This window comes from Polypterus senegalus, chromosome 5, assembly GCF_016835505.1.
Source record: "Polypterus senegalus isolate Bchr_013 chromosome 5, ASM1683550v1, whole genome shotgun sequence".
In the NCBI taxonomy this organism is placed as follows: Eukaryota; Metazoa; Chordata; class Cladistia; order Polypteriformes; family Polypteridae; genus Polypterus; species Polypterus senegalus.
In genome coordinates this window covers 70629240-70656044 of record NC_053158.1, presented here as the reverse complement: position 1 = coordinate 70656044, position 26805 = coordinate 70629240, and the positions used below count along the sequence as shown (strand labels likewise).

The window sequence follows — 26805 nt, the reverse complement described above, 5'->3', positions numbered from 1 at the left end:
TCCAGTTTATGATTTTTAATAAATCTACAAACTTTTCGAGAAACATTTTTTCAGTTTGTCATTCATTATGGGTTATTGGGTGTAGCTTTATTGTCAGCAATGACAAACTTATCTTAATTTACTTCACAATAAAGTGGAGGAGTCTGAATATTTTTTGAATCAACTGTACATTAGTTTGCTTCTTCAAATCTGGCCCAGTTTGTAGAAATGTGAATATGTTCAGGAGTGTGACCTGTAAGGGACTAGAACTCCACCAAAGACTAATCCCAGTGACAGGTTCTGTCTCCATGTGACCATGAAATGGAATGAGCGAATAAAAACAAATAGACAACCAGATGGCAGGTACAGATAGAAAAGAAATAAGCTTAGACATCGAAACACATAGAGTGGAATCAATGGAATGTTTCACGTTTTATGCCTCATTTTGAAAAAAGAATCAAAAAGGAAGAAGCAAATCAGTAAACGCTCTTTATATATTCATAAATTTGTCCAGTAGTGACCTCTTAGTGGGATGACTTTACTGCAGCGAATCACAGTTTGACATTTTAAATGCAATATATTTAAAAGGTCGTCATTATTTATGTGCCATGCGCTTCTATAAATTGGTTGAGAGCTGCTATGTCTGTCACGTTATTGGAGTCACTTATCTACTTAACTTTTTACTCTGACTAATTTGTAGTGCATATATATATATATATGTGTGGGTATCAGTTGATGAATGGATGCAGAAGGGCCATTCAAGTTCTGCATGCATAAAAAGTGTGTTAATTACCTGGGCTGTAGTTACTGTTCATGGTTGGGTATAAAATTCTTATTGAGGGGTAAGTTTGTAGCACATAATAAGCTGCTCCTTTGTCCTTCTCATGGTGTGTTGCATCTTCAGCCTGTAGTTTGGATGAGGAACTCTCAAAACCGGCATGAATGACAGGCATTGTGGCATTGTATAATTTACATTTCAAATTCCTTTTGTCTGTTAGCTGAAAACCACACAGGATCTTTCTCCTAATCTACACAGGGCCTCAATTTAAAAGTGTTACCCACAATATATGTATATTTATTTGATTTTATGAAAACTAATGTTTAATACTTCCTGACTTTTCAGAAATCGATATGCAGCATATCACAAAAGACAATGATGAATGTCTCATCAGCTCAAAATGAATTTGAACATTATTCATATAGTACAAAACATTATCAAACTTACCCTTCTCCTTAATAAAACTACACCCTGTTGTGTGCATTGAAGTGATTTTAACAGTTTAGGTGAGGTTCGTTTTTAAGAGGCTCAATGATGGCTCTGCCCTTACACTGAAAGAGAGCTATAGTTTCCATCTGTGCAACTGGAACATTCCTTTAGCTTGACAAACTAATTTTGTTCCTGTTTTACAGTAGAGCTGAAAGTGGAAGGCTTTGGATTTGAGCCATTGAGGGCGATGATCCGTGTCAGATGTCACACAGACTCCTTAGAGATTGTTCCCATATGATAAAGGACATGATTCAGTCTTTTTGAAGATTGGGCTATTTTCACAGGGGGTGGCCTGCAGGACCTGCTCTTCAAGTTCACTGCTTCATCTGCGTCTTGCTTGCTGTTTGGCTTTAAAAGAATTTGTGCAATAGGTGAATATGAGGGGAATGGTGTTTGGGTTAGAATTAGCATCAGAGTAGGAAAGCCCCTAGGAGCTTGTCTAAAACTGGTGCTTGGCAGAGATCATTTTAGGTCGCAGAGTACAATGTTGCCATAGATAGAGTTCTACATGCATTTCACTGCCTGTCTCTGTAAGCTCTGCTGTAGCATACAGTCAGCAAGTATAGCCATTTTCGAATGTAATTTTATTAGCTCTGATTTCTGAAGCACCATCCATATTGATTATGTGGGCTTGTATTTATACAGGAATGGGATCTCGGAGTATCCCTTATGTATATTTACTGGTTTCACAATTTGTGCAAGGCTGCGGCTCTCCATTTTTTTAAAGGAAAAAAAAATCAGTATTCACTTTGCTGCTCATCCATTTTGAGACTAAGTCTATTTAGGGCTGAAGGGGTCCAGCGGCAATCCAGGCAGTGTTAGGGCAAAAGGAAAAACCTAGTCACAGACTGGGCACCACTCATTCACAGGGCACAATCTCACACATAGTCAACACTCACGTACTCATGCACCTTAGCCTACTGCTTGCTCAACTCGGGTTTGTTACGTCTTTGAGTTGCTGGAAAACCGGAAAACCCCAAGTAACACCCGTTATAGTGTTGTGGAAAATGTGCAGGCTCTACATAGCCAGAAATTTGGAATGTGAAGCAGCAGCAATGGACATTGCCCTACCATGTCACTCCAATTACGTCTTTTAAGTACACTTTGGATGTGGCCCAGTGATATGTTTTTGGTTTCTATGTTTTTAGAATGCAACGACATAACATACCACACAATGAGGAAGACTTTTGTGGAGAGCAATCAACTTCAGTCAGCCTACCAAAACAAGTGCCAGCCAACCAACCATGCCAGTTTTGATTAGGGTCAATGATAACAACAATAATGCTATTATGTTTAATAGCGCTTGGGTTTTAATATACCTTTTGAAGGTTGTGGTTTAAAATGATTGTGTGTAACCGACCGTTTCCTGCTTTCCCTCTGCATTGTGTATCATGTGGATTGAAAGAAAAGACTAACAACAATCAGTTTCTCTTTCTTTTTTCCTCCTACTGAAATAAAAAAATCCCAATAAAATATTTCATATTAAGATAACACAATACTAAAATGAGGAAACATGGAAAAGTTAAGCTTTGCAATTTCAATATGCCACAGACATCATGAAGCAAAAGCCATGTGAATGGACCTTCAGAATGCTGTAATGAGTTTAGGTATAAAATAACTGCACATACATCAAACACACAGCTTCAGATTGTTCAGAATACAACTTCTTATATGAGCCATTTTTGCATTTACTGATTCCCCAATTGTTCAGTTTAAGAAAAAGGTTAGAAACTAAACTTTTTTTTTGGGTAATATTAATCAAGTGAGATATTTCAAGTGACCTCCATCAGAGTCCTTTGGAAATGTAAGTGTCGAGTGTGTTTACTGAGCAGTAAAATAGATCATTTTTCAGGTGAGAAAGACTGTCAGTTGAACTATTCTTACTTAAATGTTTGATGAGCCATGAAATCAACTCATCTGTCCGCCCTTTTTCCTAACTTTGCAGTAGCCAGCAAGTAATAAGAGAGCTTAGTTTTCCTCTTTGCCGAACACTTCAACCTCAAAAAATCGAGACAGTGTGGCATCTGCCAATCACACTTCTCTTCTGTCATGCACCTCCAATTCCCAATTTGCTAAAATCAACAGAGAAGAACAGTTGTGTTTCTGTTCAGTTTTTATATGCATGAATTTAGTCCCAAGCAATTTATGGCTTCTTTATAACACCAGTGGCTCAACATTTGTCATATTGAAGAGCTCACAAGTTTCTTCCTTGTGCCTGAATCAGCCGTCTATCTTTGTGCCTTCAGGAGACTGAATACCGAGGTTAAAGTGACCTCTGCATAAGCACTTAATTCACAAAATCATCATTATTTTTTTTACAGCTAAACTGCTATTTAAGGGTGAGAAGCATATCTGGTTTGTTATTTCTTTGAAATGTATGCCTTAGCCAAATTGTGGCACAGGGATTGATTCTGTTACCTTTTTTTAACTGGATGCTACAGACATTTTCTTGGCAGCTTAGAAGAGTTCAGTAACATGAGTACCTTGAAAACCTTTAGGCTTTTTTAACAAGAATAGACATCTAGTTTCTTGCAAGGTCAAGTTCCAGTTTCTTCCTAGAATTGCTGTCCTTAATTGCAGATTGCACAATCTGCATCCATCACAGTATAAAAGGTGAGTCCAGTCTGAGGGTAGTCAGAAAAGCAAATTGCAAGGGCATCAGGGTCACTTCAGCTCATGTCTGAAAGTAATCACTGACACATTTTTAATGGAGTATTCTGCTGAAAGCAGTGTGTGGCTCACTAGCTATGGCTAGCTAAGTATACTTTGCAGTGTAAAGTTGATGGATCAGTCATCATCTCACTGGATGACTGTGACTTAATCTGCATTTAGTCCACATCTGTAAACATCTTTCCTATAGCTCCGCACTTTTAAAGTGTCCTGGGATTTAGTTTTCTGTAGTGCCACATAGAAAATGGAGGGTGACTATTTGTTAAAAAGTGTGTGTTTGCATAGTAAAGTGCAGTGTGTCCTTTTCCAGATAATTGTGCATCTCTGTAGTTTTTAATATTAATATTTTACTCTTGGTGCTTTATACAGGGTGGCTCAGGGAAACAGAACGTTTTTGAACTAGGTATTGGCTACCCTGAGGCATTGGCAGTTGTTTGGGATCAATGCGACCTCGTTTATAGTTATAATGGAGCAATGGAGTGGTGCGCAACGACATTCGGCGTGAAAGCCTTTTATAAGAATGGTGATCGTGTAACTGCTGCGCAAAGGGAATTTCAGCATCATTACCATATATGCGATTACAACATGGGTGCGTAATTTTGAAGAAATGGGTTCAGCCTTAAAAAAGAAATCCCCAGGTGGAGCCACTTCGCATACTGTCCGCCAATCAATGGCAGCTATTTCCACTGTTTGGAAGGCACATCATTTCACACAACGGTGACATTCCATGGCCTTCGAGATCCCCAGATCTCACTGTTTGTGATTTTTATTTTTCTGTGGAGACATCTTAAAAGCCAAGTGTACTGCACACATCCTGCAACCACTGCTGAACTAAAAAGGAGGATGAAATCGCTGGCATTCTTCTTGACATGTTATTGTAGACTGCAGTACCTATGAGGTCAGTCTTCTAATGCCCCAACATCACGAAGCGCCCTCAACGTCAGTCACATAACACCCATCGCATTAGACTATGGTTACCATGAGGGCCTCGTTACACTATGGTTAAGACTAGGATTGTGGGAGAGTTATCTGACTCAAAGGGCATTTCATGACTGACGTTGTAGGCATTACTTGACCTATGTCATAGGTATTGCAGGCAGCAGTTAGACCCTCCTAAATTTCCACAACAGGTTGTCAGAATTTGTACGGAGAAATGGACAACACCTTCATGATGTTTTCTTCAAAACATAAAGTGAATATTGATTACCATCATTAATTGCATATCCTGTACAATACATTTCATCCTTAAATGTATTTTCTAAATGTGTTCATTCGTGCACTGAATGTCAATTGAAAATTTTCCATTTCCCTGCGCCTCCCTGTATATAATGTTTTTGTTTCTAATAAAGCTGTCGCTTAATGTGCAGTGTGTACACCTTGTAAAAAATAAGAGAGACAGAAGCATCTAAGAGTTGGGGTCCCAGATGATAACACTGTTTAACTGCCAAGAAGACAAGGGTGTCAGTACCAAAAATTGTAATGTGTACAGAAATAGTGTCTGCTGTTCCATGTTAGTGATTTATCTTACTTGGATGCGATCTGACAAAATAACAAAATCTTCTGGTCAGTGCTGTCTTTCATCTTGAGTGACCAGAAGAAGTGAAGATGATGTCTCCTTGCTGGCTGCTTGATTTTCTACACTGAAGAAAGGAATAGCACGTTTGTGACTAACCTCATCCTTTCTCTCTTTGCCAACCCCATGCCTTCTCATCAGTCCCCATAAAACATTTTACCATGCGTGCATGAGTGAAATTCTCCAAATATCCCTGAATGTTGCTTATTAGTTCCTGGTATCTTGAAATACTTAATAATATTTAAAGTAGTTAAGCAATACTCCACCTAATAAATGTGCAATTTTTTTCTTCTACTTACCCATGTTGTTTCTATTGATAGTTAAGAAAAAGTTTTAATCAAATGTAGAGAAGAATAGAGATAACAATGTATCCACTATACATATACTGGGTCAGGATTTGAACCCAGGACTCTGCAACTGTAAAATAACAGTCCTGTGCCATGCCACCATCAAGGATGAGCTTGCACAGTTGGAATATATTTCCTAGTTTTTAAATGATTTTGCATGCGTAATATGGATTTAGGTTCTTCTGTAACTTATGGGAGAGATTGACATATCTGCAAGAGCAGTTTATTTTGTTCAGACTGTTGTTAAATTTGAATTACTAATAAAATATTTTGTAGAGTAAAATAATAGCTACTGTCCTCTTCTAAACTATCAATTATTTAAAAAAAATGTTGTCAAACTGATAAAGTACATTTTGTCCTGTTTGGTTGCCATGTCAATTATAAAACACACATTTTGCTCATAGATGCTTCTGAATCACCCACTGCATGTTTATTTATTTTTTTATTTTTAATCTTTAAATCTGAAATTGAAACCTGCCTGAATTGTCAGAAGACAGAATTAATATTGCTAGGCCTTCTCTACCAGATGTGCAAGATGGACGTCCTCTGCTTGTGCATTGATGGTAATAAGATTAGACTATTGCCGGAGATTAAAAGCCTTGGGATTGCTTTTGATCCCTGATTCTCTTTGGAATTTGTCATTTGCTGCGTTGTGAGGATGCCTTACTGTTTCATATGCAAGTAATGCTGTCTGTGACCCCATGCCTTTCGTTATCTGGGGCAGAGAAGCTATTTCTGCTTTCTATTCCCTGCCAGACTGCAGTTCAGTCATGTGTGGCAGTTATTGTATGTGCTTTATAGTCTGCATTATTTATTTTACAAAATTAAGAAAAGAAGCAGGTTACATAGTGAACTTTTAACATACCTAAATCAAATGCTTCATGTTGACCAAGAATGGAAGCATATTGATTTTTTATTTTTTCAAATTAAAATAAGCAAATCAAGCAGTGCTGTAAGGAGACTTAACTCTGATTTCATGATCTGTCATTCAGCATTTAGAATTAAAGTTTACTTCTGAGTTACTGCAGTCCTCTGTGACTTGAGTTAGGGCAGCTTTTGAAATATGGATGATGCCAGAATGTACAATGACTGTGCCCTTTTAAACGTTGGCACTGTTTTTAATGGTGGAGGGAGGGACAAGTCCAAAATATACACTTAACAGGAGTAACAGACAGTGTGGGAAAACTTTTCATTTGTTGCTCTTGAACACAAACATGACAAATTCTCAGTGGTTGGAAAAAATATAGATCACTGCTGTCCTAAAAAATACTGCCATGACAAATAAAGGTTTGTGAAAGGCCATCCCTTGTGGAGACTTGTTTAAAGTCAAAAGATGATCTAAAGACACAATGAAATGTAGGCTTGCCACATGCATTTTATAGAGTTATATGGAAGGTCTTTACAGAGATGTTTCATCCTCATCATTTTGGTGGTCTGTAGAGCTTTTATTTCCACTAAGAGCGGTTTAAAGAGAAAAAAAAAAATCTGTTCAGACCTTTATGCTTTATCCACCTTGAGAATGAAAAAAGTGTTATTTGCTTTTTCAGAGTTCCTTGAAGAGAAGAGGAAGCAGAGAAATGTACAAGGAAAAAAAGATATCTGCTCAGGTAAAGTTGAATTTTCCTGCTCACCTGGATATTGTAAATAACTGGGTTTTGGTAGGGCGTCTCCAACTGTACTTTCCAACATTGCTGAGTCTGCAAGCGCTTTCTGCTGTCAGCCGGGTCTTCACCTTCTTTTGGGCACTTAAGCTAACCGGAGCATACATTTAAGTAAATGAAGGCTGCAAGCAGCATTGTCTGAATGTGTATGTGATTATGCAAAATGTATTGCTTGACACAGATGTGCTCAGCTAGAAACAAGGCAGCACACACATCAGGCTCAGGTGAGGACGCAGTCAGGGTCAGACATTATCAGACAGGGTGAGGATGATATCTTTGGAGAAAGGAGTGTAGTAGTATAAAAAGAATTAAAATTCATTACTTCATTTTATTTAACAATTAAAATTCATGACTTCATTTTATTTAATTGAAAACACAAATCAGCTTACTTGATGTATTCCTTAATTTCTTAAAATGCTAAGCCCAAATTTTACTTCATTTTGAGCACTGAAAAAAGTTCAGGATGGTAGAAGTAAGTTTAGTCGCATGTGAGGAACGCAGAAGTCAATTACTCAATACAACAAGGCATTTATGCTGCCTAGGGTGAGGAGAGGACATCATGGATAGGTGCCTAGTGCAGGGTTTCTCAAGCTCAATCTGAGGGTACCACTATGGCAGCAGATTTTTTATGCCAACAGCTTCCTAAATTAATGAGTCAGTCTTGGTTCTGAATAATGTACTTGCTTAATTAGCCTCTGGGGGAGGTGGCTTCTTGGGGGGAGGCGGCTTGTTGGCCGAGGTCTCCATTATTCTGACTGTGTCTGGCTTGTCTGACTCCTTTTCTACAAGCTGGCAGTTGTTCTGCAATTAGCTGATAGGAGGATATTGTTGTTTTGTATTTTTGTTAGTTCCTACTTTGTTTTTAATGTATTTTAACAAATTTGTATCTTTTATATATGATAGTTCTATGTTTAGTGAGTGCTATAATCAATTCTTGCCTTTTGCTTTGAGAGTTGTCATGATGCCTGTACTTGGTGAAGAACGCTGTCCAAGAACAAAGTGGTTTGTACTGTTGTGTTTCTGAGGGGGCAATGATAGATTGGCCATCTAGCTCTGTGAGGAGGATTACTTGTGTTCTGTTTTGTGTGCTGTATTTACCCCATTTTTTAACACCCATTGCAAGCCGCAATCTACCCGGATGGGGGTCTCCCTCTGAACTGCTTTTCCCAAGAGTTCTTCCATTTTTTTCTCCCTTTTTTCTTATTTTCTTAGAGAGTAAGGGATGAGTGGCAGGGCTGTCAAAAACAAGGCATGTTAAAGCCCATTAAAGGACTCCTTGTGTGATTTTGGGCTATACAAGAAATACATTGTTGTTGTATAACGATTACATTTAGAAGAATTTCAGAATTTTGTGTATTTTGCCATTCTGTATCATTTGCACCAGTGTCTATGCTGCATGTCACTGAGAGTATTTAGATACAATTAATGGAGCAAACACCACAGAAATTAAGAGAAGGTTAAGTATTGTGCAGTCTTAAATACAAGAGCTTTTCTTCATGTCTCTTTTCCATTTCATCCATGTATTTGACAGGTTTAGAGAAATAATTGGTATTCAGAATGCTATAAAGTGGTAAGTTTCAGGAACAAGATCTGCCATTCAGACGCATTTGACTTTTAGCACAGTTGGTGGGCAAGATCATTTATTATTGTTTATTATTCAGTATAAAAAAAAAAGAAACCAAAAAACTTTTATTGAATTGTATGATGTCTTTTCAATTTCCCATTTAAAAAGTCTTTTGTCTAATTCAGTAGTTTAACTTTGAAGATTTCACATTAAAATAAGAAAGTATTCAATGTGGGTTGCTACATATACATTTAGCTGAGTGCATTAGGAGAACATTAATTTGCTGTTTTCATGTTTAGCAAACTTATACATTTACTAGGATTTGGTATTTTGTTAAATAAGAAAAACACAGAAAATGTGGCTGCTCCTGTGATGCTCTGCATTCTGTCCTAATTATTTTTTAAGTTTGTTTTCCTAGTTTGGTTGAAGCTAAAGGCCATACTGAATGAAGAAATGAACAGGCAACACTATTTTTTGTTTCTCTTGTATTTTTGCATATTTTCTCAGTGTAATACGCAAAATATAGAGTTGGAAAAGAGCTTTAAAACAATATGGGAACAATTTCTATGCAACTTCTATTTAGGGAGATACAGCCAGTCAAAATCATAATCCGTTCCCCAATAAGTTTAAACTTTGTTAGCTTAAATCTCCCTTAATATTGAGCCAAGATATGTGCAATTTCAGTTCCATGAGTTACTCATATGACCAAATCAACATGCGAGTTTTGTTGAAATCTGTGATGATGAAGTCCAAAAGTGTGATGATTTGGCATGAAATTACCCAAGTGTATCAAAGTTCTCTGCACTGGGAGCCAAGTTGTTTCATGTCAGACATAATGATAACAATAAGTGCTTTTGTATTTAATGCAAACATACCTAAAAAGGGAAAATAAGAAAAAAATGGTCCAGTATCACACCTATTTGGCCTACATAACCTTAGGGCAGGAGAAAGCCAATTGATTTTAAACATGGCCTGTCCTCATCAGTGAACATTATATGGAGGCCACAATTCCCTAATTTAATGCCAATTTAATGCCATCTTTAGTTTTAGTCTGAGCGTTGTTTCTGTCTGTGTGTTTCACCAGTGGCCTGAATGGAAGCACTTGATCAACGTATTGGGATGCATTGCTCATTTGTATGTCTACAGGGCTCTGCGTGATTTTAGTTTATCCTGGAATGTTCTCACCTGTCCTTCAAATGAGAGTGCTTCAGTTATATTTGGGGGTGAGCTGGCTCGGTGGTCAAATCTTTATCTGCCTAATGGACTGGCAGGGTGATACTCAGTAAAAAAAATAATCTCCAGAATAGCTTGCATTTGAAAAGAAAAAGGCAGTGTTTTAACTGGGCAGAAACATAACATTTTCACTGATAATACTACCAGTTATTTAGCAGAAGTAAGAATAATCTATTCCTGGAATCCTTTTGAGATGTTGATTTGAAAACTCTCACAAGGTTGTAGCACAACACTGATTGGGGATATTGGAATTTTTCATTTCATTTTTGAATATTTAAATGATGTTACACATTTGAGTAACTGAAGAAATTAAGATGTAAACGTTAGTGCCCCATCATGCAATGCAGTTTGGTTAAAAAACTACAGGATTTACCATGTAGTCATGATTTTGTAGAAAACTTCGTCAGTTGATGCAAAGTTACATTTTAATATTTTCATCAGCCTTTTTTGATTAAGAAGTACAATCCAATTGGTGATCACCTAAAAATAACTGTACTGTAATATGCAGAGAAAAAAGAATTAAAGAGGACCATGCATCTTTCCGCTCCAACAATAGACAGTCCTTTGTGTTTCGTAGTTAGTGCTGACAAGATACGTTTTCATTGACAGGATCCATCACTACTATTGTGCACTTTCTTCTTATTTTCCTTCCTCCTTAATATGTTCTGTTTTTGGATTTTTGCTGAGTGGCATATACAGTGTATACATTTTTCTTCAACTTAAGAGGTCATGGAATGCTAGTCCACTTTAAAATGGTGTACCCGTCCTCTCGTCATCAGCACTGACTCCAACTCTGTGTTTTTAGCCACAGCTTGTGTTAATGACTTAGAAAATTAAACCTGCAGTAAGAAAACTAAAGGTGTTAGGCACCTTAGAACAGCATCCTTGGCCATGTCTTCCTGCACAGTGTGGAGAAAGTTCCGATAAGTACTTGAAGGCCCTTAATCTGAAAAAAGCAAAAGGGGTACTGTACAATGGCTGACAAAAAGACAATTCCCCAACCACCCCCCGAGAATTAATAAAATATTGCAGATCAAAATCAAAATACAAGAGTGCACTTAAGCAGGAAAGATCCCAAGAGTATTCACAATTCTGCTGTTGAACTCCAATGCAATGCAATTTTGAGTGCGCCCACCTTTAGGACATTTAGAAAAACCACAGCATCTCGCTCTAGCCTCCAGCACTGCAACCAACTGGACAGCCTAGTTGGTTAGGCACACCAAGGGCAAGGACCTTGAAACATGTCAAGTATGTCTCTAAGTACCAAGTGGAAAAGACTAGTCCAAAATAACATTTTTAAAGACAATTGAGAGATGAGAAGCAAAAGCATAGCCCAAGTCAAAACCAGTGCCTAATAGTGTAAGATAAAAATTAAAGTAAAAATAAAGACTACAAGCCTCCCTTCCAAAACTATATTTAAATACTATTTAGTATTCACAAGCTGATTTTGACTTTATTTGGAAAACAAAAAAAATTGGAAAGCTGAAGCTTGGGCACTAAAGAAAAGGAAATGATGTCATGGCAACACATCATATGGTATCAATGGCCCTAGCAACTGTCAATAAGAGGGCAGCACCCACACACAAAGAAAAAAATGGCAGTGACAGTTAAAGATGCAGAATGGTGTCCTGTAAATAAATAAATAAAATAAATAAATATGGAGAATTTAACCACTTTATAGCAACCATCAAACTTCCCCATTTTCATTTAGGAGCCCCTTCTCCAAAAGGCACATGGCACTGCAGCCTCATTCTTCTGTCCTTCAGCTAGCCTGCTGTTGTCTGCTTTATGGGGATTTTGCTCCCAGATAATCACAAATCACAAGGAATCTCCATTTCAACCCATGAAAGTAGCCATCAGTTATTAAACAAAGTCTTTCTCACCTGTCAAGCACTCGTCTGCCTGACTACTTTGCCTTCTTCTACCATGTAGGAGTCAGGTTAACCCTCTAGCAATCAAATGCACTAAATCTCAAGTAGTTGACATAAGTCCATTAAAACATCAGGTTTATCACAATCTATTTCCATAGACCCCTGGCAGCTAACATTAGCCATAGCTGGCTCCTTCATGTGCTGTCTTATGGAGCTAATCTGCTACTCCACGTGACCTCCGCTGTGCTATGGTGTATCGACATTCAAGCTGCTCAGCAATCCTGACAATCCCATTTCTAGACTCCATTGGGTCAAGTACCAGAATAAAGGCCACTGGATTTTTTCACCACAAGACCCAAGGGCATTTTTATTTACTTCTCCTGCAGCCACAGTCTCTCCAACTCCTGCTGTTAGGACCATATTGGATGCCCCTATATTAACAACCCTGTAGGATCCCAGCATTCTGTTTGTGCCCAGGTTGTGCTGGCCATGCCTGTTCTCTCCTGCTGTTCTGTCTTTACACCGGTATGTCTCCTCCTCCAAGTCTTTGTACAATTGAAATCTTACACTCCATACACCCTGATGTTTGTTTTATTCATCCAGTGATATCATCTGGGGCTAATGGGTTGAAGTGTCTGCAGTTTTGTTGCTGCTCTTCTGTACCTGACTAGCAGGCGCATTACAGTATGTTTGTAGGGTCTTACTGTTTTTGAAGAGCAGGCATACAGGGCTTGCATGAATAATTTCTGATGGGTTTTTCTACAAGAAGGCAGTAACAAAGAAAAGAGTAATGAATGCTAAAAAAAAGACAATAAAGTATGCTATCAATAACATTTTCCACAAGGTGAAATGAAAATAAAGCTCATTGGCTTTTTGTTGCATCAGAGGGGTGGTATGATGGTGCTGCTGTTCGTACTGCAGCCTCATGCCACCAGTGACCAGGTTTAAAATTTGGCTTCTAAACTTAATATGACGTTTGCACATTCACTCCGTGTCTGTTAGAGTTTTTGTATGTGCCAGTTTTTGACTCTGAACTTCCTCGGTGTGAGTTAGTTTTATTAAATGTTTTATTGAACTTAATATTTTTTCACTTTACATATGAACATATTGATTTAGTTTTCCAGAATTTTCTTGCTAAATGTGCTCTTTTTTTTGTAGGAAGACAGTGCAGATCTCAAATGCCAGCTACAGTTTGCCAAAGAAGAATCTGCTCTTATGCGCAAGAAGATGGCAAAGCTGGGTCGTGAAAAGGATGAGCTAGAACAGGAGCTGCAAAAATACAAATCTGTCTATGGGGATGTGGATAGCCCTTTACCAACAGAGTGTGGAGGACCACCTAGCACCAGGGAGGCAGAGCTTAAACTACGACTCAAGTTGGTAGAGGAGGAAGCCAACATCCTGGGAAGAAAGATTGTGGAGTTGGAAGTGGAGAACAGGGGGCTGAAAGCTGAGAATGAGGATATTAGGTGCCAGTATGAAAAAGATTGTCTGGGCAGGGAACACCTTTCCAGTTTGCCCACCTCTCCCTATGGGGATTCTCTGGAGTCTGCTGCTGAACTGAGACGCCATTTGCAATTTGTTGAGGAAGAAGCGGAGTTACTCAGGAGGTCTATTTCAGAAATTGAGGACCACAATAAGCAGCTCACCAGTGAGTTAAATCGTTTCAAGTTTGGTTCAGGTCAGGATGCTGGTTGGGTAGAAGATGGAATGGTCAAGCCAAATGGAACCAGCACCAGCCTTTGCATCAGCAGTGGAGGGGGCTTATTGCAAGAAGAGCTAAAAGCTGCTCGTCTACAGATCAATGAGCTGAGTGGTAAGGTGATGAAACTCCAGTATGAAAATCGTGTCCTGATCTCTAATGTGCAGCGGTACGACTTAGCATCCCACCTAGGGACACGAACAGCCAGCCCTCGGGACAGTGATGCTGAAAGCGATGCTGGCCGGAAAGAGAGTGAGGAGGACGAGACTGGTCGACTGGCACAAATACATCCTAAGAGGGAAGGCCCTATAGGTGGAGAGAGTGATTCTGATGATCTTTTTGAGAAAACATCAGGCTTTGGTAGTGGAAAGCCTTCTGATGTGAGTGACCTCAGCCCAATTGATTTGGCTCAGCGGAAAAAGGAAGAAACCGAGACTATAGTCAATGTGAAGCGTGAAGCAGAACGACTGGGAAAGACTGTTGACCGTCTCATTGTCGACACTGACAGTTTGATCTATGATGCCAAGTTGCTTGTAACTAGTGGCGACAGGGGTGACGGGAATCTTGCCAAGGGAAAAAGTGAGCCTCAGGTTCTAGATGCCATCAATACACAAATGAAGGCCTTTAAAGCGGAGTTGAACCACTTCATGGAGAAGATGGACCACATAGGAGAAGGGCTGAAAGAACCAATAGACGATCTGTCTCCTATGCCTAATCTGACAGAATCAGCCAGTTTCCTATCCAGTGTCACATCCATGTCACGAGACTCTCCAATAGGAACGATTGGGAAGGACCTTCTCACTGACTTTCAGGTAAGTGCTAATTCTCCATTGCTCTCGACTTACGGTCTACTGCTACTGTAGCTACTGGCTGGAACACTGAACTACAAAGCATTTGGCTTGCTTTTTTCTTTTTTTCTCTAAAAATGGTTATACAAATGCCTGTGTTTGATGGCTGCTCCTTTTTATTTTCTCATGACGTATGTTGCTTTGTCAGACTGAAAATGAAGTGTGCTTCTTGTTTCAAATTAGTATTTTTTAAGCCCACATTGTTGCTGTGATATGCTCTTTAGTGTACTTGGAAGCAACATTTTACTTTTTAAATAATCTTAGCAGAGAATATCCTTATTACAGGCTTCACAATTACTAGGTTTTTCCATGACTTTATCATACCATTTAAACTGGTCTATTTTTTTCTTTTTCTTTTTGCAAAATATTGTGAAAGATTAAACACTGGTGGTGAAAACCTGTGCTTATAGATGAATTATACCATGCCTTATCTTCTTTGTTGGGCCCTTGAGCAAGGCATTTAACCTGCAATTGCTCCATCCTGTGTATGACGTTAATCTGCATCCAGATATGCTTGTAGGCCCTCCAATGTGCAGGGAAAAACCTGGGGGTTGGTGGCAGAATTGACGCTCCAGCCACCATAAAATAACGTTACACTAGTTCTAATCCATCTGAACTAGTGTAGTGCTGAGGTGTCACCCGCCACATGGCTGCACTCGGGTCCTAATCTGGGATCCTGAGTTGGTTTGTCATGTGTTGGTGTGCGGCAATGTGCTGTATCAGCATGTGCTCCTAACCTAACCTCTCTCTCTCTCTCTCTCTCTCTCTCTCTCTAATCTAACTATTAGTAACCTCTGCTGTGAATTGGGAGTTGTTTTTTTTTTTGTTTGTAGTTGTCACTGAAGTATCTAGGAGGAAAATGTAAGCAAGACAAAAACTAATTAATCCGTTATAGATAATTTTCACTCACCCTGTATAAAACGTTTATGTTAACACTAATAGTACTGCTATGTATACACTTATACAGTATACAATTTTTATGGACAATTTATGTGCCGCATATAATACATGTGTTGAACATGATGGCGAACAGGTTGAGACATTCCTGTAAATCATCTTGCACATACCAAGTATGTTTTGTGAATAAATTGTTTCCGCCATTCAAATGTTAACATAATTTTGACTCACTCTGTATATTAAACCGTACTTGGTGATCAATATGAATTAACTGTAGACATGTACCAGCAGTCCCCGTTCTACACAACTTTGACCTGGAGGCTATAAAATAAGCTAAGTGCAACTCAATTGTTTGAGTTGAGTTCTAAAACCCTATGGAATGGTTTCGGATGTGCAAGGAATTATTTTAGTGGTTTTTGTGAATAAATGAAACACTGAGTGATTGCTGTATAAATTTTAAACAGACATCCCAACTTTAAACAACTGATTTTTAGGAAACGCATAATATAATGTGTGTATAACATGTGTGTTATTTTTTTTCAAACCAGAGATTTGGTAGTCAGTTTCTGAAAGAGTATAAATAACTTTGAGAAGTTAGATAGAACTTTATTTATCCCCAGGAGGATATGTTTTTTTACAGAAGCTCTTTAAATACATAAATAAATAGTTAAGTACAGTACATAAATAAATATATACAGACCAGAAATTACTTTAAAGCAAGAAGATTTAAATGAAAGAAAAACTGGAGAGGAGATTCAGATTTCTAAGAGGTTAGTCTTTTGTGTATCACCGATATGAATCGCTTATACTTAATAGACCAGAGCAAAACTATGTGAGGGGGGCAATAGCCGCTTCATGCCTACCTCTAGTGTTGGCCACGATTACCCGTCTGTTGTAAGACACACTTATTCACATCTGGCCAGTGTAGAGATTAACATGTGAGATACAACTGGAATAGCCAGTAAAAATCCATACAGATATGACAAGAACATGCAAACTCCACAAAGATATTGCCCTGGCCCAGATTCGAACCCTGGACACTGAAGCTGTGAGGCAGCAGTACTAACTACTGCAACACTGTATGTTACTCAAAAAAAACAAAATACAGCACATAGCTTACAACAGATCAGTATGGATTTACTTCTTACATCTTGACTCTTAATATCAGTTTTTTCCACATCTAAATCTAAAGCTGGTAAAAGTGCACATTTTTCTTCCTGTAATAAATCCACCAGTTTCTTTTCTTTGCAAATATACGGTTTGAAAATGGAACACATTCACTTGGCTATCTTAGTGTTTTTAAAAAGGCTTTCTAAAACTCATTACAAGTAAATGGCCCCCAAGAGCAGCGTTCAGCATGTCTGCAGCTCTAACAGAATGACACATCCAGCAGCAACACAGCAGAATGCAATCTTGTATAAATCTATGATTTGTAAGTTTAAATTTGCAATTAATTTGGATTGACTAAGAAATATCATTTTTTAGATTACAGTATGCATTTATATTTCTCAATATTGTTACATTGCTTTAATATTAAAATCTTCTGAGAATAATGGCTACGAGAGCAAAGCACTATTTAAGCAATGCATTGAAATAATCTGTGTGTAAAGGTAAATATTTTTTTCTGTCAAAGCTTTATGATATAACTATTATTATTATTGTATCTCAAACGGAAATTATTTTAGGAGGATAAATGGTACAGTTTGGCTACATGGTGAAATTTTGGCTACACAGCCAATAGGGGTGGTAGCAACTCACCGAAGTCGTGATGCAACATGTACAGTATCTTGATTTTGATTTCATTACTTTTTAATACATTTGCACCTATCATCATTTAATCAACAAGTAAACTACCGCATTCATTCATAAGATATGTGTATAACGATGAATGACTTTGTTCAAACTTCAACGTGAGCTCTCCTTTTGCCATTTCTGACTGGTTTGCTACCCAGTAAATGTTTTGTTGTGCTTAAAAAGAATTAGAATACATTTAATTTGAAGCAACGAACGTCACGTACATAACAAAGGACCTGAAATTTAAGCAGGAGTAAGTTAAAGGAATCCACAAATATATTATGGACATGCACAAGCTCTGACCTCCTGCAATCATGTACATTGAAACTGTTCCTGCTGCACCTCAAAAACAAAGATAAATTAACATTATGTAGCACATATACTGCAGGTCTGTTTCCACTCATCTATTTTCTGAGGGTCTGGAGTATCCTGAGCAAAATGCAAACTTGCATTCTATCCTAAGCAAAAAAACAACGGTTTTAGACAACTGAGCCAAAAAAAACTCCTTTCATTGAACTATTCATCTGTTGGGACTTTTCACTGGGAGTGCTCACCTTTCAACCATCTAAATTCACTTCAGCGCTGTAACCACTGATCAGATTTTGTATGCACCATGTGCCCCCTTTTATGCTGCGTACCCACATGTTGTTTGCATGACACTCTCTTTTAATTATGTTACTCTTGGGACTACCATAGCGTTAGCATGGACGGTTGAAGAAACCAAACACTTTACCATAGCAAAAAGCAGAAAAAAATTAACACAATCTGCCGTGAATAGTAATTCTCACAACAAATTAAAGTAAATGCCACCTTGTATTTGATTCTGTGTGAATCATCTGAATATACCAAAAAAACACAATCACACAAACCCATATCGTTACAGCCTGTGTGACCAGTGTGACACGGTTTGACTGCATCACCTGTAGTGTAGTGGTTATGTTTTAATGCTTTGCTTTAATGTCATTATGGGTTTTCAGCCAGTTGGCTTGCTAAAACATACATGGATAGGATTGCATTTTGATGTTGTATTCCTGAACAAGTTATTTTTTTTTATTGTTGCGGTTCATTTCACACATGAGTATTTGGTGCTGACAAACACAGCCCTTTGTTCAATTTTCACCATTTGTGGTCTATTTATTTTTACTGCTGCAACAACTAGTGTGACAATGGTAAAAAACGGCCTTTACTGGAGCTCTGCTGAACTGCTGTCCTGGCACTCTAATGTCTTCTGTCTCCCTCCTGCTTTTGCCCGAAGGCTGAGCCCTAGCAAATAGCCAGCATTTCTGTTGATCTGCCTGGTTTATGTGTTACATTAAAACTTGACTTGTAAAAAAATACAAAAAATAATGCTTATATTTAAATGAATGAAAATTCTTGGAGATTATGCTATGTAGTGATACTAACATGAAATACAAAAGTCAAAGTCTTTGTACTGTAGTAGTTAAAAACTTGTATATTACCCTAATACAATGTGTTTTCTTTTTTTTAAAAATAAGAATAGTGAAATTCAAACAGTAAAGTATCCGTAATACTTGTTTATAAGTTCAATGTGTGTTTGGAATAAAAACAATTGTTGTGAAAAGTGGCAAGGAAATCGAGTTTTAGTAAGAAATAGCATGAAAAATATGTTTGCATTGAGCAATAAAATAAATGACAATAAAAAAGTTCTGTGAAAATTTTCCAGTCCTTTTCCTTACATTAAAACATTAACATTATAAAAAACAAAAACACAGAGAATAGTAAATGTATATTTAGTTTACTTAGGCGAAACTTCAAAATACAATATATCTTTTTTGATATATTTATAATGACATGTAATACAGGCAGTAAATATCAATAATATCCAGCATGTTATTTTCTTTATAGGCATTTTCCTCTTAATAGTTGCACTTTGTATTTTAATAAGGTTCCCACATGTTTTGTAAGGTAATTTGGTCAGATTTTCTAATAGAGTAGTGCCTAGAGCATTTAGCATTAATCTGAGAAAATAATAGCAATTATTAAATTAAAAATTAAAAAGAATGCAAAAATTAAGATATGCTTTACAGGTTTTGGTTTACAACTGGTTTCCAATGTATTTGCTTTTCATGGAACTGAATTAAGTTCCCTTTATTTTCAGTACCCAAAAAGTAATAATAATAATAAAAGGATTACTTTTGACCATCTTTTTCTTCCTTGGAGATGGTGTGTTGTCTACATTCATGTTGGCAAATGAGGCAACACTTTTTTTGAACCATAAATATCCATCCATCCATCCATTTTCCAACCCGCTGAATCCGAACACAGGGTCACGGGGGTCTGCTGGAGTCAATCCCAGCCAACACAGGGCACAAGGCAGGAACCAATCCTGGGCAAGGTGGCAACCCACCGCAGGACACACACAAACACCCCAACACACCAAGCACACACTAGGGCCAATTTAGAATCGCCAATCCACCTAACCGGCATGTCTTTGGACTTTGGTCTTTGGAAACCGGAGCGCCCGGAGGAAACCCACGCAGACACAGGGAGAACATGCAAACTCCACGCAGGGAGGACCCGGGAAGCTAACCTGGGTCACCATAAATATCCATGGATTTAATTAAGTCAGCTTTTACTAGACATTTTTTGTCAGATTTCTTTTATAAAAATAATGTGTCTTACTTAATTTATTAATACTACAATACAATACATCCGTTTTTTATGTATAGTCCTCTTTAATGTGTGCTGGCGTAGAGCACTGTGAACAAACCTGAGTCAAAATCCAGGTATAGATTATACTAAATACAGAATTTAGAGTCATTTTCTAATCCACCTTGGGTCACGGGGGGTCTGCTGTAGCCATTCCCAGCTAGCATAGGGTGCAAGGCAGGAAAAAAACCTGGACAGGGTGCCATTTCATCACAGGAAGAACACACATAGGCACACACACACACACACACACACACACACACACACACACACACACAAACACACTAAGGCCAATTTAGTATCGCCAGTTCACCTAACCTGCATATTTTTGGACTGTGGGAGGAAACTGGAGCACCCTGAGGAAACCCACATAAACATGGGGAGAACATGCAAATTCCACGCAGGGAGGACCCCTTCCTGTCTCCTTGTGAGGCAGCAATGCGTTCACCGTGCCACCCAATACAGAAATGGTACACATGAAAATGCAGAGTTTTTAATACATACAATGATGAAGACGTAAGCTGGTTAAACAAAAATGAAAACTAACCATATCAGTCCATTAATTAATTGATAAACTGTGACCAGTTGACAAAGGACAAGGCTAAAACTGTAAAAGAGAAAGTCAAAAGTAAATTCATAGTCTTGGAGACCTCGGCCAACTAGCCACCTACCATCTTCTGGGCATTTTGGGGCAGTCTGTGATGGTCATCCAATCTAAGGAGAGAACCTTTTTATCTGATGCTTCCAAGTCTCCTATATCCAAGATGACTTTTCCAAATGAGCAGCCTGGCAGTAGAGTAGTGGCACCAAGTGTCTCATTCAGATGCTTAGAAAAGAAACTGAATAGAGGAGGGTTAGTAACAGTTTAACAATATTGTACCACTTATGTTTCTACACAAATAACTAACAAACAGAAATAAAATATGCTGAGCTAATCAGCATCTCTAGTCAGGGTGTGCTTGACTAAAGTGGTAAGTCTTCAACTGGGATTTAGAAGCCGAGACTGAAAGGGTATCTCTTATAGTAGCAGGCTGATCATGCTATAGTTCTTGATTACAAACTTGACCATCTGCTGTTATTTGATTAAACCATTGGAATCTCCAGTACCTTGAGATCTCAATGTGCACTTCAGTTTGTAGGTATTGATAAGTTCAGATAAGTAAACAGAGTCTTGACCATTTAAGGCTTTATTAGTTAAAGGGAGGACTATTAAATCATTCTAAAGGCACTGCCAAGGCAATGTGAAAATTTGCATTTCTCAGTAAGATACAAATTAAATTAACCTCAGATGTGGTGCCAGTCCATCGAAGAGCAGAAAGTGCTGACTTCACCTAGGTAGTCACCAGGCTAGGGTGCATTGCTGAATATGCAATACAGTCGTTCTCCTTTGACATTCTGTGACCTCTTGAGTTTTTTTATATATTTTCTGATAACACTTAATAATAATCTTAATTAAAAGTCATTTTGCAAACAAAATGCCTCTTTAAATCTTTACACATAATTTATTCATCAGTTGTAGAGCTTAATGAATAACCTAAGCTGCAACCATTTTTCCTTTGTAGTGTTGATCGGCGAAATTCAGCACAGCTTTTTTCATAGCAAATATGCTATGTTCGCCAGTGACCTTGTTCAATGAATATTTTCCTGGAAAGTCGTCATGCAGCCAGCTTAGATAAACTTTTTTTTCCCCCAGTGCCCCATGATACTCTATGAGGCCAACATGACATCTGTAGCAGCCACGCACAGAACTTTCATGCATTTATGCTGCAAACATACTCCTCCTTACATTTTACGTTGCTTCTCAATCTTTTTCGTGCATGCGGGATGTAATTAACCAATTGATATTCCATTTGGATTTGCACGCCACATACAGTCATATACTTTATGTATTTTTATTTGAGATGACCATAATGAGAATAATATGAACACACTGCTGAGTATAAAGCTTTTCCTTGTGTGCTCACTACCTTGCTGCCATGGCACATGGCTAATTTCACATGCAAGTTGAATGCATATGATCCATTGATGAATCCAGATCAACCTTAAAGGAGCACTCCATCTCAGAAAGCACATGAGACACTGTGAAGTAATAACAACAAAAGATGGAAGAAAAAAGTGTGAACCATCTTCACAGATAGATAGAAAACAAAAAAGACATACCAACTGTGTGGACGCCGCTAATTGAGTATGGTGGCTGAAGCGCAACCTTAAAAAAAAATGCTACTTGGCATAGCCAATCAGTGCCCTGAAGATCGGAATTGAATGAGTACAGTGATCCTTTTACTTATTGCTAGCTTGTGGTCATTTGTAGTATTTTGTTTGTTATTATTACTCTGTCTGCATCGTTGTTTGTTTGACAAATGGTGGCTCAGTGGTTTTGCTTTACTGTCTCACAGCTCAGGTCACATTTTTAGCCACAATAATCGATTTGCCATACTTGGTAGATGTTTCCCTAGCCCTTTGGAACACACTAAACCATTGTACCATTATAATCCACTCAAAACTAGTTAATTTCCTCCTTCTGCATTGACTTAAATGCATTTTATAGAGTTTGCTGAAGTTCTCAAACACTTTTATGATTTCACCAAACTCTTGGCAAAGCAAACACTGCGGCGTTCTCTCAGTACTGATTCATTGTACAGATTAAATAATAGAGACAATTGAAAATTATTATAAAGTGTAAACTATTTTCCTTTTCCTAATAGCTCCTTGTTGTAAACTAGTGGTTTCACTCTCATGCGGTCTTCTTACATTCATAAAATAAAATTCAAAGATCAATGTATAAAACTGTATTATTTTTAGTTTTAAATTCCTTAATTGGCTTTACAACAAAAGAGAGAGAGAGAGACATGAAGGCAATTTATGTAATTTTAGTGGTGCTTATCATATTTCCTGCTGGCTTTTTTCAGTACAGATACATGGTTCCAGTTATTGATTTTTTTTCCCCCTTCTCAGTTGAATGTACCATTTCAAGTTTTGTAATTTATCTAATCTATTCATCAAAATGAAAATGCTGTTTAACAGCAGTATTTGGGCATTTTTAAGCCCTACCAAATTAAATTTCCTGTGATCCACCAGAGTCTACTGAGAAGCACTGTACTATGCAATACTGACTTTTGTGTGTTTGTCCAATACAATATATTTGAGTTTATTACCTTTCAGATGTAATGACAGTACAACTTCAAAATTTTCACAGCAAATGAAACTCCTACTGGCAACTCTTTAAAATACTTTTACTAAGAACACAATAAAGACCAAAGTAACAAATTGTGAAAATTGACATCAGTTCAGTACTATTAATTACAATTTGTATTTTTCCACAGTTCATTGTTTAAAAAATTATATATATATATATATATATATATATATATATATATATATATATATATATATATATATATATATATATATATATATATATATATATATATTAATTGGTATACAAAACAAGCCAAACAGCAGAGTAAGTGTGTCTGAGGTATATTTGTTATGACTGGTTTCACTGTATAGTACATCAACCATTTTTAGTATCAGGTATTTGTGTATGTTTTCAATCAGCCTTGTGCTTTGATTACTCCTTAGAAGGTATTGCTGGAGATGTACACATTATATTGATATGGATATAATGTTCCTTAATGTCTGATTTTTAAAACAAAGAAACAAAAACTTAACGGCAAACTTCCTATAAAATGGCAGTGCTTGTTTTCAAGGATTTTGGACAGTTATGCTGCATAAGGAATGATGTGATTCTAAATGGTTCATTTTTGTTTTAATTTTTGCTTTCATTTATTTGCATGGTCACATGTTTTGAAGGAGATCGAGAGGAGGCTTCGCTGCACACTGCTTTTTTGCATGGCACGGCGTGAGGGCGCCAGCCGCACGTCTCCCAGTTCTTTCATAACTTGTACGCCAGCTGTTGGTTTTGACTCATGCATCCCTCATTGCATGCGCCTCATAACCAGTGTTTTTTGCATTCTTTTTCCTCTCTTTTTTCTCTTTTTTCTTTTCAGATGTTTCAGCCCATAATTTTGCTCATTCTCATTTTGGTTTTGTTTTCGTCACTCTCTTATGCCACCGTGTTTAAGTTGGTTTTTCTCTTCACGCTTTTCTTTGTCTTGTAGTTTTTCAGTCGTCTACTTTACCCATTTTTGTTTTCTTTATTTCCTCCCTGTTCTTTGTTTTCGTTTACCAATCGCCCATGCACCCCACACCCCCTACCCCCTTCCCCTCCACAGTCCAAACTGAGGGATCAGACAGAATGGGAGATAGGCCAGGACCCAGGGATGGAGCCAGAGACCTTGTGTGGTCATCTGGGATCAGACCAAAGCCGAAGAGTCGATGGAGACAATAAGTACTACAAGCCGCAATGTTTAAGTATAGAGGTCAGTGCCTCACCAACCTTTTACTTTTGAAGGGGAAGACATCTGACATCTCCTAAGATCTGCTAAAATAATTTAAATAGCTGTGAATTTGAATTTCCTTTGATGCCAACAGCAGTTTTATATGGCATCATGGATTCATGGGTGGTGGTGTTGAAAATTTGTTTAGTGAGTACTGCTTTGGTATCGATGTGTTTTCTGTAGTCTATTTTGTCTACTGAGTAACAGAAGGATATTAAGCAAGAAATCCATTTAAGCAATCCATTACTTGATGAAACGAAAGCCTTACATTTCTGCCTCTTATTAGTATCTTTATGATCCTATTACTCGATTACCAACATGTGTTTGTCCAGTTGATATATGGGTATGTTGAAAAAAAACAAATGTATGGTTATGATTTCTAAAATTGTTTTGACTTACGCCCATCTGTTACCCAGTAAACAATACTGTATGTATATTTGTTTTTATATATATATACAATCCAAGGAAGGTTCTGTTACACATTCCTGGTTTCTAAATAAGATGATATGTATATCATATTATAGGTGTTTAAAAGTGCTAGAAGAAACGGATCTTCATTTATAGAATTTTACATTAACTAGTTTAAATGTAGGCCCTTAAATATTTATCATTACATTTACTTCAGAAAACAATTCCTTTAAGATTCTGTTCTACCTAAAGTTGCACGTATACTAGAAAACTCACCAATAGATTTGACACTAATCTTCTTGCAGATGTTTTGAACAGCACAACCATTTTTTGTTTTACTGGTCCTGTTGTGATATGAAGGTAGAAACAAGGTAAAAAGGGGTATGAGGCCTCCAAATAGTCCCATAAAACAGGCTACGCCAGCTAGTCCCCCAACGGCTCCCTGCAGGCTTTGGCATAGACAGGCATATAAATAGGGAGCTGGCATTAAAAGTTCAAAAAATAAAATACTCTGGCTTGTAATTGAAAGGACAGTGAGAATCTTGATAAAAGATGATGTTTATTGAAAGAATGCAACAACAGACAAATATAACAAAAATGCTTGAGCAAAAATTCATTTCCTGAAAGACAATCTAAAGTTAACAAGACTTATAACACTAGATGAAGAGCAGAATCCAGAGACAGAAGCAACATAATCACAGCAATAAGCAGAAAATCCAAACAGATCGGAATACTTACAATTAACTTCTTAACAACTGAATGAAAAGCAAGAGAGAGATGACATGACTGCAGTGATCTCAGGGTGGACCCATCCATCTCCACGGGTTTCATCCACAAAGAAAGGAATGGATGCCACTTTAAAGAGCCAGTACATAAAACACAAGAAATAAATAAAACTAACAGAAATGACATTGAAATATAAGACATACCGTATATACTCACGTATAAGTCGGGTCCTCCAATCTCACATCAGTTTCTCAGACGCATCGAATTTTGTTGTAGCAACACAGTTACCAATTTTCTTTTGCTACTTAAACGATGTTTAATTTAAAACTGTCTTCATATTTTCTTCTGATCAAACACTATATCGTAGATAAGGGATGCTCTTACGATAAAGTTGTATGAGGGTGTGAGATACAAAAAACACAAAAGAGTTCAAACGTTGCTTCGGAATAGTTTGGGTATTACCATGTGGTCACATAGGCACAATAGAGCGAGAGAGGTTAGGAGCACACGCTCATAGAGCACATTGCCTCACCCACATAGAAAAAAAAAAGGCAGTGTATTCCATGGTTACTCTCTCAGGTGGGCGTTAGCATTTCATAATCTCTTGGACCAATAGCGTGAGCTTTCTGCATTTGACATATACGACTGACATTATAAAATACCAGAAATTATACAGTGATATCAAGTCCCAGCTTATCCGTGGAAGAACTTATCTGTGAGTATATATTGTAATAACATGAACAAAAACAACAGTAAAACACAGAATAAATGCAGTCCAGGGATAAAACTCTGGCTGTTACAGAACAGGTGCAGGACCTACTAGAAAGTACTATAAGTGGCACTATTGTTGGTACTGCATATTACTGAAAGTCACCATTAGAAACCTGGGAATCTTGTAGAGCTCTACATATTACACAATGCATATTTTAAATTGTGTTAGCTTTATGCAGAAAAAAAAAATGAATAAAATAAAAAGTCTTAATATGTTACATACAATTCATGTATTCATTTTCTGAACATTCAAAGTCCAAAAGAAGGTCACACTGGACATGAACACAGGGAAGCAGAAACCCACCCTGAAGATCTAGTCAATCACAGGACTCACTTATGTGCTCACTCATTCACATACACAAACTCAGACCAGGCCAGATCAGCGTCTCCAGTGTCCTTAAACATCCCAAAGATTGGGGTACCTGGG

General features: G+C 37.6%; 1 protein-coding gene across 5 annotated transcripts in view; it reads left to right on the top strand.

Annotated features, from left to right (window-relative positions):
• LOC120530354 (microtubule cross-linking factor 1) overlaps positions 1-26805 on the top strand; it is a 243001-nt gene that overhangs the window by 140918 nt on the left and 75278 nt on the right. For 4 of the 5 annotated variants that reach the window (XM_039754786.1, XM_039754782.1, XM_039754784.1 and 1 more), the window contains exons 4-6: positions 7384-7443; positions 13324-14676; positions 24309-24455. In XM_039754786.1, coding sequence (XP_039610720.1) covers positions 7384-7443; positions 13324-14676; positions 24309-24455 — 1560 coding nt within the window. The remainder of the gene's footprint in view (positions 1-7383; positions 7444-13323; positions 14677-24308; positions 24456-26805) is intronic. The other variant, XM_039754783.1, reaches the window with a different exon arrangement.